Source organism: Dama dama, chromosome 13 (assembly GCF_033118175.1).
Source record: "Dama dama isolate Ldn47 chromosome 13, ASM3311817v1, whole genome shotgun sequence".
Taxonomy (NCBI): Eukaryota; Metazoa; Chordata; class Mammalia; order Artiodactyla; family Cervidae; genus Dama; species Dama dama.
In genome coordinates, this window is record NC_083693.1 from 56963778 (window position 1) to 56978402 (window position 14625).

Consider the following 14625-nt stretch of genomic DNA (forward strand, 5'->3'; position numbering starts at 1 on the left):
AAGTCAGCTCTAAGTTTTATTAAAATTTGGTGTTATGTCTTTTTTTGTATTATTTTTCTCTTTCAATTTAAAAACTTGAAGTATAGTTTTCAATAGTTAAATGGACATTCTTAAATACGCAGTTCTGTGAATTTTCACAGGTGTATTCACCCAGGAATCTACCACCCTCATTAATACATAAAACATTTCTATCACCCTTGTAATTCCCTTGTCCTCATTTTCATTCAGTCCCATACCCCTGCCAGCAACCACTGTTTATATTTTTATCTCCATAAATTAGTTTTTGTCTATTTTAGAGTTTCTGTAAATGAAATCATACTTTTTTGTGTCTGGCTTTTTTTCAGGTATTTTTGAGATTCACTATGTTGTTGCATATAGTAGTTTGTTTTTTTTTTTTAACTTGAAAGTAAATTTGCATTATATCAACATTCCACATTTTCTTTTATCCATTTACCTCTTAATGTGGTTATTTCCATCTTTGGCTATTATGAATAAAGTTGCTATGATCATTCTAGCTTTTTTTGTGTGTGGGTATATATTTTTATTTTTCTTTTGTAAGTATCTCAGAATTAGTGGGTCATATGGCAGGAAGTGTATAACTTTATAAGAAACTATGTGCCTATTTTTATGATTTTCTCTTTATCTTTGATTTTCAGCAGTGTTATTAGTTGTGTGGATGTGGTATCTTCTGTTATTCATCCCTGGGCTTCATGATGTTCCAGAATCTGTGGCTTAATGTCTTATTTGTTTTGTAATTCTCTTGATCATAACCTTTTCAAATATTGTTTTTGCTCTTTTTTTCTTCTCTTGCTGGGATTCCAAATACTTGTATTTTAGCCTTTTACTATATCCCACATATCTGTTATTTCTCTGGATTTCTTATCTTTTTGTTCACACTTCAGTCTGGATATTTTCTTCTGCTCTAGCTTCCATTTTACTAATTGTCTTCACCTATGCCTAATCACCTTTTAAGCCTTCTTAATTTCATCTATTGCCTTTTTCGGTTCTAAAGGTTGTGTGGCTCTTTTTGTAGTTCTTTTTCTTTGGCTCAGTGATTGTCTTTTAGTTCCTCTTATATATTAAGCTTACTTATTTTGTTGTCTGAAGAACTCTGTTACCTGAACCCTCTAAGATTGTTTTTTTCTCTTGTTCATTTTTTCTCTTGATTCTCACTCAGATCTTATTTTCTTGAATGCCAGATTTTTCCATGTTGAGTATCAGTAATAGTATAATAAAAATTATTGTGGTAAATTTGAAGCTGTGGATGATGCTGTCTTTCTGCAGTGTGGTCTTAACTGTTGCTTCTCATAGAATTGGTGGGTCAGAGGGCAGGTTTGGAATAAAATTTATAGTACTTTCACTTATAGTGTTGCTTTTTTTCAGTATGAAGGCTTAGAGTCATCTTTAAAGGATGCCAACTTTGAAAAGGAGTCAACAGAAGCACAAAGTTTGGAGGTAAGAACAAATAGATACTTACAAAAGTTAAAAGAAAGGTTCTTACTAAATGACAAACTTTAAAAGTCATGTATCTTCTCAAAACTCACATTTCATGGATATTAAAACTTAAAAAAATTTAAGTTAAATATAGGAAATAGAATGTTAGTAAGTAGCATAAGGTATTTTAAAATTTTGAGCCTTTGTTGATGACTTGTTTTGAGTGAAGCATATTCAGTTCATTGTCATCTAGAGTTGTATAGACGCTCTTAATTCTTCATTCCTGGGAAATGCATTAGGGTAATCATTCCTTTTTTGGCTCAATTTGCTTCAGGACGGAAAAATAGAATTCATTTTCATAAATTTAGGAGTAATTTGAAATAGTAAATTATGTAAGTTGAGGCAGTTCTTGCCTTTACCTCATCAAAGGGTTAGGAGCTGACTAGAATGTTACACACAGTGATGTGCTGGTATCTAAAAAGTAGGAGCCTTTATTTGTAACACCTGCTGAGTTCTGTTGTGTATATACTCCTACTATGACCAATTTCAAGGTACCAAATGATGCCACAGAATGTAGAGTTTGGAAGAAATACAGAGTTGGCGCTCCTGAGCCAGGTTTGATTTTGGCTAATAGTAAGGAAGGAAAATGTCAAGGTATGACAGATAAGGGTTTGTAATAGGAGTGTCCTGCTACTGTTTAGAGATGGAATTGTTGTAAAAAGCATACTAATGTTAAAGTAGAAAATGATGGACTTTGTACCTTTGGTATATATGTTCAGTTTAGCTTCGCAATTCTCCGTCACTGATGTTTATAATCATCAAAGCATATGGATCAGAATTTCCTAGTAGCGTCCAAAGGAAGTCATAAATTGAATTCCAAGTAAAACTGAATTCTTAACCTTTTCTTTCTTCATTTTACCAGTTAATATTCTCAAGAACTTGTTGAAATTATTATATTTTATTTGTTGACCCTCTGTGTTAACTGGTGTTCTGATAGTAACTTATTAGATTGAATAAAATAGAATTTCACACGGAATTTAGCATGCTGACAAAAGAACAAAAACTGAAGCGCAAATATATTTACTTAAGCTTTGCAATGTTGTGGATAAAATAAAGCACACCAATTTATTCTTAGGCATTGAATTTTTACTTTAAAATGAATATTTTAGAAGTTTTTCTCTAATTGTAGTAATTTTTTGAAACATACAGTGTTTATTTTCAAGATTGGTAAGCATAGTTGAATATAAACTATAATGTGGTATAGTTACAAAAAATTGCTGTTTGAATCTGTAGATAAAATCCAAATATCAGGGTAATTTTGATTCAAGTCAGAGAACTCGTATCATCAGATAGTCAAATCTGGGGAAATATATGCATATATATAAATATGCTTTTTAACCAGTATGATATAGTATGTACTTATTCAGTTTTATTTTGGCCTGCATTAAGTTCTTTGATTCTTTTGGTTTATTTTTCTTTTAACAAGTTTGTTGAAGGATCACAAATATCAGAGGTATGTTTATTACAGTATTTAAATTCCAACTGGATAATCCAATAATTAATCATTTTAAATTAAAAAGGCCACAGAAAATAAGTCTTAATTCAGTGTAGAATATTATCTTGATTGTCTTTTGAGTTTATTTTTGATTTTATGTATTCTATGAAATTGGGTTTTTTCTCATTGCTTCTTTTATAATGCTTTAGAGCAGAAGTTGGCAAACTAGGCTCTGAGCGCTCCACCTGTTATTGTAAATAAAATTTTATTGAAACACAGCCATGCTCATTCATTTATGTATTGTCTTTGCTTTCTTGCTACACATGTATATGACTTTAGCTGGGACAGAAACTGCATGGCTTTCAAGCCTAAAATATTTACTATCACTTTATAGAAAAAGTTTGCTAACACCTGCTAATATTGCTGTTATTTCAGTGTTATAAAAATGAACGAATATTTGAGCTAGACTTTTTATTTAACTTACAGTGTGTGTTTTTGATTACATTCATCTGATTTATCTTGACCAAATATTCCCATGACTGTCTTATAAAGTTTTATTCCTCTTTCAGGCATTCTGTGAAAAATTGAACGGGTTCAAATCTGAACTTGAGGATGAAATACTCATTCTAGAAAAAGAGTTAAAGGAAGAGAAATCTAAACATTCGAAGCAAGATGAGTTGGTAGGACTTTTGTGTTTGAGGAGACTATAGGAAAAACACAGTTATTGAGTTAAAAAAAAGTTATATGATCTCGGTTAAAGTATTACATGCACTGTAAAAAAAAAAGTCCAAAGAATAGAGAAGGCTATAAAGTGGAGAATAAAATTTTCTGGGTCCTCTAGCTCTTTTCATTTGCTAGAGGTTAGCATTCCTATGTTACATTTCTTGCATATTCTTATAGAAATTTTCTGTTTGCACTATGGAATAGCTCACATAAATCATTTAAGTTGAATAATCACATACATAGTAGTTTTGTTTTTTATTACTCAGAAAGTGTTTTAGGAAGTTAAACTTTCCTTTATTTGTCTTTATATTAAAATCTGTCCTAAGGATGATCTTAATGTGTGAGATTATTTAGTAAGATATAATGCTAGTAGCCTTCTTATATATAACTTAAATGTTAAGAAATATTAAAGATGAGTTGAAATGTTGTTGTTATATAACTTTCATATAAAATCCCTTTAAGCATATAGCTGTTAAGTTTTCTTAATTTGAATCCTCCCTTTTGGAGCAAAAGTGTTAGGTTAATAATATACTTGATAGAAATAGCATCTTGAAAATTGGACAAGTTCAGTAAATACTTGTTGATTGATACTGTCTTTTTAGATGTCGGACATTTCAAAAAGGATCCAGTCCCTAGAGGATGAATCCAAGTCCCTCAAATCACAAGTAGCTGAAGTAAGTTGAATTATTTTAATAGATCTATTGCTTTCAAAATCATTTACGTTTTGCTATTACTTTTATGATTAAAGAATTAAATATTAGAATTTAGGTACAGTTTTTAAAACATCTTATTTATTTTTGGTTGTGTTGTGTCTTTGTTGCCATGCGGGCTTTTTCTCTAGCTGTGGGCAGTGGGGGCTAACTCTCTGGAAGCTATGCACACCTGTCAGTGCAGTGACTTCTCTGGCTACAGAGCACAGGCTCTAGGTGTACGAGGTTCAGTGGTTGTGGTGCGTGGACTCAGTAGTTGTGGCTCTTGGGCTCTAGAGTACAGGCTCAATAGTTATAGCAAACAGGCTTAGTTGGTCCTTGGTATGTGGAATTTTCCTGGATCAGGGATTGAACCTGTGTCTCTTGCATTGGCAGGCAGATTCTTTACCGCTGAGCCACAAGGGAGGCCCTAATACAGTCGTAAGATACACAGTATCTGAGGAGAGTTCATTCTTTTCATTGAATAGTATTTCTTGAGCCATAGCTGTGTGTACTGTTCACTGTTGAAGGTGATCGGCACTTGATATTACTAGACAAAATGGACAGAAAGGCTCTTGTGGATTTTAAGTTCTAGTAAGAGAGACAATAGAAAGTTAATGAAATTTGCCAGGTAGTACATAGAAGGTTACGAGAGGTTAAATCATTTGTCCAGAGTCATGTGGCAAGTTAGTGGCAGAGCAACTAGACCTTGAGGGACTAGACCGTGAGTTTAAGTCAGCCTTTTTTCTGCTATAGCATGCTGCCTCTCCTATTAATATTGGCATATTTTAAATTTTAATCACATATTTCAAGGAGTGTGTATAAAAAAGGGCTATCAAACCAATTCTTGTAATCTCACTATGTTGTATTTTACTTAGGCCAAAACAACCTTCAAAATATTTCAGATGAATGAAGAACGACTTAAGATAGCTATAAAAGATGCTCTGAGTGAAAATTCTCAACTTCAGGAAAGCCAGAAACAGGTTTGTACTGAAAAGGGACTCCTCAACTTGTGAGTATATGGTTATAAATGTTCCAGGCATACTTATGACTGACTCATGCTTAGGGGCAAAAGTAGGCTATTTCTGGAGACCACAAGAGCAGGGCAATCTCTATGTATCCTATGGTGTCTCTTTTGTATAGCATACAAAGGTCTGTATTCCTGGAACCGTGTTCCCCCAGGAGTGAAAGTAAGCCTGGACACTCACCATTTTGATAATAATAGCAAATAGCGTTTAGCACAAATCTTCAAAGCCAGATTGTAGGAGAGCAGAGAAAACCATGGCAGTTATTGCAGCTAGGGGCCTAAAGACAGAAGCAGTTACTTAAGGTGGCAGATATTGTAAGGATTTAACTTTTATCTTCTTCCTCCTCACATATGTAGACACTGCCACATACCCAAACATATTTCCTCTCCTACTGTTCTCCCAATACAGTTAGAATTTTTCAGTGGGAAATTTTTTAAAATTATAACATTATTTATAATTTTCTAAACTTGTTCACAGCTAAGCCACATGATGTGCTCTGATTACGCATTCTGTTTCACTCAACTTTTTGTTTGCCATAGAGTTAATAATTGTCTTGCTTCTTTTATACCTATCTGTAACTTATCTGTATTTCAATCATAAATGTCTCTTTTAGAGATTATGTAAATATTTTGTTTATGTGTGCAAAGGCTTTGGTTAATCTACTAATTTCATTTTTTTCCCTGAAGCAGTACTTTCTGGGGTCTTCCATCCTAGTTCAGTAGGAACTTGTTCTCTAGGTCTGTTATATTTCTGCCGTTCTGAGATTTCACTTCTCCCCGTATCCTTTGACTTGTCTGTCTTCTGTGTTGGATCTTCTATTTCTTATGTCCTGTGTGTGCTTTATGTGGTAAATTCCCTTGATTATCTTCCTGAGGAAAAGTATAGGAGGGAACTTTTAAAGAAGTTTCATGACTTAGAATGTCTTCTCTCATACTGCTAACATTTTGGTTGGATACCTTCTGGGTTCCAGTTTTTCTTTTCTTGAACTTTTGACATTATTGCTCTATTGTCTTCATTTTCCAGACTCACTTGTAAAAAGTCAAGTGCTGTTTGGATTACTGAACCTTTTTTGTGACCTACTCTTTTCCTCTGTGGGAAATTTTAGTATCTTTCATTATTTCCACTTCTCTGAAATTTCACAATGATATGGCTTAGTGTGGGTCTTTTTCCATATATTTGTTGGATACACTCTGTCTAGAAACTCTTGATTCAGCTCTGGGAAATTCACTGGAATTATTTCATTCATTTTGGGGTGTATTTTGTATGATGTATGAAATTATTTTAAAATGTCTTTTTTGGTTTCTTTATGACTATGAAACTTTTGTTCACTTATTCTCTGATATTTTTTACTTGTAAGAATTCTTTGTTGTTTTGCTTATGCTTTTTACTGGTTTCATGGATGCAATGTCTTACTTTGCTGAGGACGTCATGTTTTTTCCCCCTACTCTTTTTTGATTTTTTTTTTTTTTTTTGCTGAGTTACCTTGTTTTCTTTGAGTTCCTTTGTTTTCTGTTTTAGTCTATGTCTTTTGTCTAAGAGTGTCTTTTTTCAGATGTTTGGTGATTCATGGGTGTCTATTTATTTAATAGTAGGGGTCTCCAAATCTAGTTGGAAGCCCTGTGTGTGTTTCTTATGGGCCTTTCTACATAGTAATCTGGCTAGGGTATTTCTTTGGAGGGTGTCCAGATGTTGGTATTCAGAGACCATTTTCCACAGGGATGAGTCCTCCACAGTTCCTATTTGGGAGGTATAGGGCTGTTGGTGAACATTGAGGTAAGCAGCTTAGTGAGGTAAGGAGCTGGTATCTCACTGTTCAGTAAATCAGTTTTCACTTAATGCTTTTATGCTTACAGCTTATTACTCACACCTTTACCTGGGTCAGGTGTCCCAGAGTTTCAGATTCTAGCTCTCCAGAGAATAAAACCCTCCAGGCTTTTGCCAGATGTGTATGTCTGTGTAAGTGTGTGTGCACATGCATGTGTTCGTGCATGTAAAAGAGGGAGAGAGGGATGAACTGAGAATTAGAATGTTTGTATATGTATGTGTGGGGAGAACATGGGGTTTTCTCTAACTGGTTTTCATACAGATTTTTGAGCAGTACTTCTCTTTTCATTCCACTTATAAACTAGTACATGAGCCTTCCTGGTTTGTATCAAGTCAACACTGCTTTTAGACTCTACCATCTTCTGCCTTAGATTTCAATTGTCTGGTCTTTTACTATGCTTCCATCACTTTCCACTTCTGGAACTATCTTTTTCTTCATCACATTTGTCTTTTTTCCTTGTGGGTTTATGCTTTTTTTCCCCATTACACCTCTTTACTGTCATCTTAGTAGATGTCAGGAGAAAGTGGCTGGTATCAATACATCCTGTGTTAATTTTGCTGTGTTATCAATATAGTCAAAAGTGACCTTCTGTACATTGAAAATATTTCATCTAGATTGTCTTACTCTTTATAGCTGCTTTAATCTAACTCCTTTTTGGTCATCAGAGTTTTTGAAATAAACTATTCTGTATGCACTGACTCCATGGTCTAACACATTCCTTCTTTAACCTAATAAGACTGCTTGCTTTGCATGCAGTCTCCTTAGTAACTCACTAAAGATCAGCCAGTCACCAAATCCAAGTTTTATTCTTCAATTCTTATTTATTTTTAATCTGTCAAAATTGTCTTATTTTACTAACATACGTGGAGAAGGACTAGTATTTTGTGTGCTAGGGAATATGCTGATGAAGCCTTAATTTTGCAGGGAAACCCAGTAATTACTATTTAATAAAATAGAGTTTTAAAGATTAAATAAAATTGGCCTTTTTTCCATATATATATAGGCTGATTGTTTTGTAAATTACTTGCTGATTCTGTTTTTTGGGGGAGAGGACCTGTTTTTCTTACTGACTTCTAAAAGCTTTTTGCATATTACAGTTATTAACCCTTTGGTATATATAAATATTTCTTTCTAGTTACTTGCTTGTTTTTAAATTTTAAGTTTTATTTTTGTTAATTTTTGATTTTTAAAACTTTGAAATAAGCATTATGTAGTTAAGTTTATCTTATATGACCATCTTTACCGTTTATTCATGTTGAGAAAGTTCTCCTCTGTAAAAGTCTGTACAGTAGAAGATTGTTTATGCAGAATTTGATCTATTCTAGATTAAGGGTATTTCTGAAGGTTAGTTAGCCACAAAATGGCCCATGATTAAAAAAAAAAGATTAATATAAATGAGGTATGGCATGTTATATGGGATATAAAGAATGGCAAAAAATGGCCAAATCTAACAAGTGTGTTTGTCTCAGAAAGCTTTTAATTTGATATAAATTTGTCATGTAAGTAGTTGAAGAATGTTAAAGTGTCTGTTATTTTACTTTAAAACCCATGTTTTAAAAGTTCTTTGAAAAAGGGAGCCCTTCCTTCCTTCCCTTCTTTCCTCATTACACTCCTCCTTCCTCACCACTTCCTTTTTTCTCGCCTTTCTTAGCAACACATTTTGTTGTATAATATTTATTAGTGGTGCATGTGTGCTCAGTTGCTAAGTTGTGTTGGACTCTTTGCAACTCCGTGGACTCTAGCCCACCAGGCTCTTCTGTCCATGGGATTTCCCAGGCAAGAATACTGAAGTGGGTTGCCATTTCTGTCGCCAAGGGATCTTCCCAACCCAGGGATCAAACCCAGGTCTCCTGTGCTGGCAGGTGAATTCTTTACCACTGAGTGACCCGGGAAGCCTCTTTATTAGTGGTGCTCCTAGGTATATATAAATAAGTGCATCTACACCTGAGTTTGATACAAGAATACGAGTTACTCTCCTTTTTGTGAGGTTCTATTAATGATACACCTTACATACATAAGTGTGAAAGTGAAAGTCGCTCAGTTGTGTCCGACTCTTTGTGACCCCATGGATATACAGTCCATGGAATTCTCCAGGCCAGAATACTGGAGTGGGTAGCCTTTCCCTTCTCCAGGGAATCTTCCCAACCCAGGGATGGAACCCAGGTCTCCCGCATTGCAGGTGTATTCTTAACCAGCTGAACCACAAGGGAACCCCATAAATAAGTGTACCTGTGCATAAATATGATGAGATAATAAGAGTTGCTTTTCTTTTTCTTTGGGGTTTAAATTTTAGCTTTTACAAGAAGCTGAAGAATTGAGAGAACAAGTGAATGAGCTTAATAAACAGAAAATAACATTTGAAGACTACAAAGTACATGTGGAACAAGTTCTGTGTGATAAAGAAAATCAAATTAAGGTAAATGGCCCTGCTGGTTTAATGACTGAGTTAAGCTACAACTTTAAATTAATTGTGAAATATAAGAAGTTTTGTTTTTAACAGCTTTTATTTTGAGGACATTTGAGGAGATGTACTTTTTGGCAAACATTGCTAGTTGTACTGTGTTTTTATTCTTGTTGCCAAATGTTCTTTGAAAACTTGTAGATTTGTAGTGTGTGTGTGTATATATATGTGTGTGTGTATATATATATATGTATATATATGTATTCCCCGTGTCCTTTTTTCTTCTCTCTTCTATTTTAGCCTAGCTATTTAATGAAGAAAGACAAAAGACTTTGGATTTTAGCTTTTATCTTAAGATTTCCATCTTTTTTTGTTGATGAGAAGAGTTAGAAAGAATTTTATAAATTGGACAAATGAAGTTATATGCATTGAATATAAATATGAATATCTTTAATGCCTAGATTAACCAGTATATGTACTTTCACAGAGATGAATATTTTAGGTAAATCTAGTTGCACTTTAACTCCATTAGGAATAAAATAATTGGTATTACTGTTAAGATTTATTGATTTTTTTCCTACTTCTTATCTCTCCCTTCTACCAGTTTTTCCTGCCTACACTTTTAAATCTTACATTTTTAAGCTGCAAACAGATACTCAAGTGTGAATATTAACTAATAAGATGTACAACTAACATTCTGTAACCTGCACAGTGAAGTGGATGATGTCATCTTGAAAGCTATACATTTACACTATTTTCTTCACTACTAAGGATGTTTTGGGGGCTTCCTCAGTGTCTCAACAGTAAAGAACCCACCTGCCAGTGCAGGAGACGGGGGCTCAATCCCTGGGTCGGGACGGTCCCTGGAGGAGGGCATGGCAGCCCACTCCAGGGTTCCTGCCTAGAGAATCCCATGGACAGGAGCCTAGAGGGCTGCAGTCCATGGGGTCACAAAGAGTTGGACACGACTGAAGCGACTTAGCATGCTTGCAAAGATGTTTTCACAGTTCCATCATTAGGATTTGTATTTGTAATTTGGCATATTGTTTTGTTTTATTTTTTCCTAAACTTTGCTAAAAGACTTGGGACTCTTCCTAACAGAAGAAGAATGAGGTGCTAATCTCAAGCTCTACTCAGAGCTGTAGGCCATGATATTTGTGCCTGGAACTCTCAAAAGGGAGGAGATTGGAGGGTGGAAATTATAGAGCAGAATCAGTCTTTTAGGTGTGTCCTTCCACAGAAATACATGGAATAGTCTATTTTATTCTCTATAGTGTAAGAAAATCTTTAAGAAAATTCAAAAAGAACTATAGCAAAGACTGTAATGTTGCAACTCAGATTCTCTTTTACAATTTCTTTTTCTTTTTGTCAGTTATGTCAGTTGATCTCCTCAGCTAGTTGTCTACTTGAATAAATTGAATCTGTGAAATCTCTTTTTTCATATATCATGTACTTCACCTGGGGATTTGTTTGACTTCACACAAAATTTGTTCTCATGTTAATGACTGCTCTTATTGTGGCAGTGAGAAATACCACGTAAGAAATCTTGTTACTGTATAGTCATTGATACATTTAGCAAAAATGGGCCATTACTAGGTATTATATTTATTTGATTTGGGCTTCCTTGGTGGCTCAGATGGTAAGGAATCCACCTGCAATGCAGGAGACCTGGGTTCGATCCCTGAGTTGGAAGATCACTAGAGAAATGAATGGCTACCCACGCCAGTATTCTTGCCTGGAGAATTCCATGGAGAAAGGTGCCTGGTGGGCTACAGTCCATGGGGTCATGAAGAGTCGGACCTGACTGAGCGACTGACACTTTGCGTTTTCACTTTTCATATTTGACTTAAGAGTAACCAGTTGTTATTTCTAACCTGTAGACCTTAATAGTAAATAAATGTTAGTTTTTGAGAGTATTTACATATTTTATGCTGGGTAGAGAGTAAGAGCTCATGTACTTTTATCTATGTGGATTGATTTTTAGACTACAGTTATGCATTCAGAGGTTGTAAAGTCAGCATAAGGCATTACCCTCTTTTTTTCCCCCTTTGGTAAATGTCAAGTCTCTGACAGAGCGCTTACGAAAGATGAAAGACTGGACTGCTGTACTTGGTGAAGACATTACAGATGATGATAACTTGGAATGGGAAATGAAGAGTGATTCAGAAAATGATGCATATCTAGGTATTAAGTCATAACTCATCTTCTTTTACTGGAAATGATGACTGGCTCTTGTATATCCTTTTAGTTCCCCATGTGCATAATACTCTTTATATACTCATGTAATATTCTTTTCGTCTCTCGCTATCCCTTATGGTTGTTTCAGCTAAGATAGCTCCATTTCAGTAAATCTTTCTTCAGTGCCTCAGATAGACTTTCAGCCTTCCTCATCTCTGTTCTTTTTATGTGTTGTACATTATAGCAGTCTTTGGCTTCCCTGGTGGCTCAGTGGTAAAGAATCTGCCTGTAATGTAGGGGACCGCCTGCAAGGCGGGAGATGTGTGTTCGATCCCTGGGTCAGGAAAATCCCCTGGAGAAGGAAATGGCAGCCCACTCCAGTATTCTTGCCTGGGAAATCACATGGACAGAGGAGCCTGGTGGGCTACAATCCAAGGGGTCGCAAGAGTCATACATGATTTAGTGACTAAACCACAACCACGACCACAGCAGTCTTCACATTGCATCATAATTCTTCCCATGCCTATTTGCCCCTGTACTGTAAGCAGATCAAATGGATGGGTGAGTAGTTGGAAAATTGAGTGTTATATAAATGAATGCCTTAAGATGCATTTCTTTAGATGGTTCATTTGGTGACAGTACTTTAATTTTTACCAGCCCAAATTCTGTTGCCATTGCTGGTTGCAGTATGAAAACTCAGCAGAAGTTAGATTCCCTATAGCCACTTAGTGTGTTTTCAGATCAGTTCTTTTGACTTTGAAAGAGAACATCTTGTTTTGATGTATAGACTCACAGAAAATCATAAGAACAGTGCAGAGAGGTCTCAGGTATCTTCTTTGAGTTTCCCCCCAGTGATAGTTTCTCTGACTTTTGTAACCTTTCTCTTTTCTCTCCCTCCATCCTCTGTGTCAGTAAAAAATGTGTTAAGGAGAAGGTGTGATTTTTTTTTTTAAAGATTTTCTTTGATGATAACATTAATGTCTTGGAAGAAAAGTACACTCCAAAGTAAAGACATATAGTTCTGTTTGTACTTTTTTACTTCTGCTTTATCCTGTAAGAAATAATTATTTTTCTTTTTTTTTAATTTTAATTTATTTTTTTTAGAAATAATTATTTTTCTAATGAGAAAACTCATGTTTAATGTTATTTTAATTTGGAATATAATTCTGGTCATATTTTGTCTGATGAGGGATTCTAAGAATAATTGAAACTGTGGGCTAGATTTAGGTGATTCCCAAATGCTTATTTTAACTCTGTTTTTGGAGTTAGTGGTGAAGAACCGTGTTACATGATACTATGATAATTCCATTGCTTTTTTTGTTTAGCTTCCTTGGAGCAGGTCTGAGGCCACTGTGCCTTATATTCTTTATTGTAGCAAGGGATTATAAAGCTCTAGTTGAGTGAACTAATAAAATCATTTGGCTGTCTGTTGTGGCATTGTACTGTTTTATCAAGTTATTATGTTTTTGTTTTTCACTATAGATAATCAACCAAAAGGAGCTTTGAAGAAACTGATTCATGCTGCTAAGGTTTGCATTACTACATAAGAATATAGAGAAACAGATAAAGCATGGATTAAATCCATATATTCTAGTAACTGTTTTAAATGTCCATTTTATAGTTAACCATATAAGTGACAGAAGTTTTAGAAGTGATCAGAATTTTCTTCAGTTGCTTTTTAATTTTTTTACGGTAACTAGAAATTCATATTGTTAGTTTTTAGAATTTATTGTAATAAAAATTTTCAAGGTGTGCACTCGTTTCTTTGGATAAGGACTGTATGAAGATTGTTTACTACATATTTTCCCACAGTTTTCCTCTTTCAGTGTTCTTCATCCTCTGGTCTCAGTGTTTTCTAATAATCTGTTGCCCCATATCTTATCTTGAGAAGTAGGTACTAGATTCATTTTCTTGTGATTTATCCCTACTCTGTTTCATCCTAGTAGTGGTATCTTGATCTTTATTGATCTATGTGAAGTTTCAGTAATGTAGCTTGAAGGTTGCTTTGATCAAAATTTATGTGCTGAAGGCAAACAGCTGCTGTTCAAGCATTAGTCACTGACTTCTTTATTCCTGTTTTGAGATTTACATGTGTTGATGACTTTGCTAACTTTCTAAGATGGAAACTCCATTGTTGGCTTCTGTAGTCTGGGTAGTAATTTCATCGGAGTGTAAAAGAGCTTCAAAGGATTAAGATGTTATATTGAGATTTTTGTTTGTTTTGGTATAATTGTTTAATGTTGCTTTTTTCCTTCTCCTTCTCCCATTCTTTGAAGTTAAGAGCTTCTTTAAAAACCCTAGAAGGAGAAAGAAACCAAATTTACACTCAATTATCTGAAGTTGATAAAACAAAAGAAGAGCTTACAGGTAGATAATCTATAGACATACAAAGTTTCTTTAAATAAATATGTCTTCTTATAGAGAATAGAACATTAATTGAATCAATTATGGGGAGATACAATTTGATTTTTTTTTTTTTACTTTTGTTTGTTATTTGTGAAAAGTTAGTCTGAGTTTTTATTGTTGGTAAAGTCATATCGTTTCCCCCATATTTATATAAAATTAATGGCATTATTAAAAAAACGTAAAGCTGTACTTTGAATTTCGTTGTCAAATATTTGGTATGGTTTTAGTTATTAAAAAGTAGCAAATTAAAACTTAGTTAAAAAAAACTTTGTTAATTGCCAATTTGATTTTTAGTAGTGGTACTTCTATATTTTATAGATCTTTTTATGGTACAGTTTTTTCCTCTAATGTCCTTGCATAGTATATTAACATAAATGGGAATGATGTTAGACCTGTAGAACTGATGTTTTTTTTCATTGAAAAGATGATTTTTTTTTATTTTGCTG

At 34.2% G+C, this 14625-nt stretch overlaps 1 protein-coding gene across 12 annotated transcripts in view; it reads left to right on the forward strand.

The window, feature by feature from the left end:
• Nucleotides 1-14625, forward strand: part of MIA2 (MIA SH3 domain ER export factor 2) — an 88701-nt gene that overhangs the window by 42522 nt on the left and 31554 nt on the right. For 9 of the 12 annotated variants that reach the window (XM_061159205.1, XM_061159203.1, XM_061159207.1 and 6 more), the window contains 9 exons: nucleotides 1384-1455; nucleotides 2921-2947; nucleotides 3499-3609; nucleotides 4255-4326; nucleotides 5220-5324; nucleotides 9488-9610; nucleotides 11659-11779; nucleotides 13256-13302; nucleotides 14050-14140. In XM_061159205.1, the coding sequence (XP_061015188.1) occupies nucleotides 1384-1455; nucleotides 2921-2947; nucleotides 3499-3609; nucleotides 4255-4326; nucleotides 5220-5324; nucleotides 9488-9610; nucleotides 11659-11779; nucleotides 13256-13302; nucleotides 14050-14140 (769 nt within the window). The remainder of the gene's footprint in view (nucleotides 1-1383; nucleotides 1456-2920; nucleotides 2948-3498; nucleotides 3610-4254; nucleotides 4327-5219; nucleotides 5325-9487; nucleotides 9611-11658; nucleotides 11780-13255; nucleotides 13303-14049; nucleotides 14141-14625) is intronic. The other 3 variants (XM_061159204.1, XM_061159206.1, XM_061159210.1) reach the window with 1 other exon arrangement.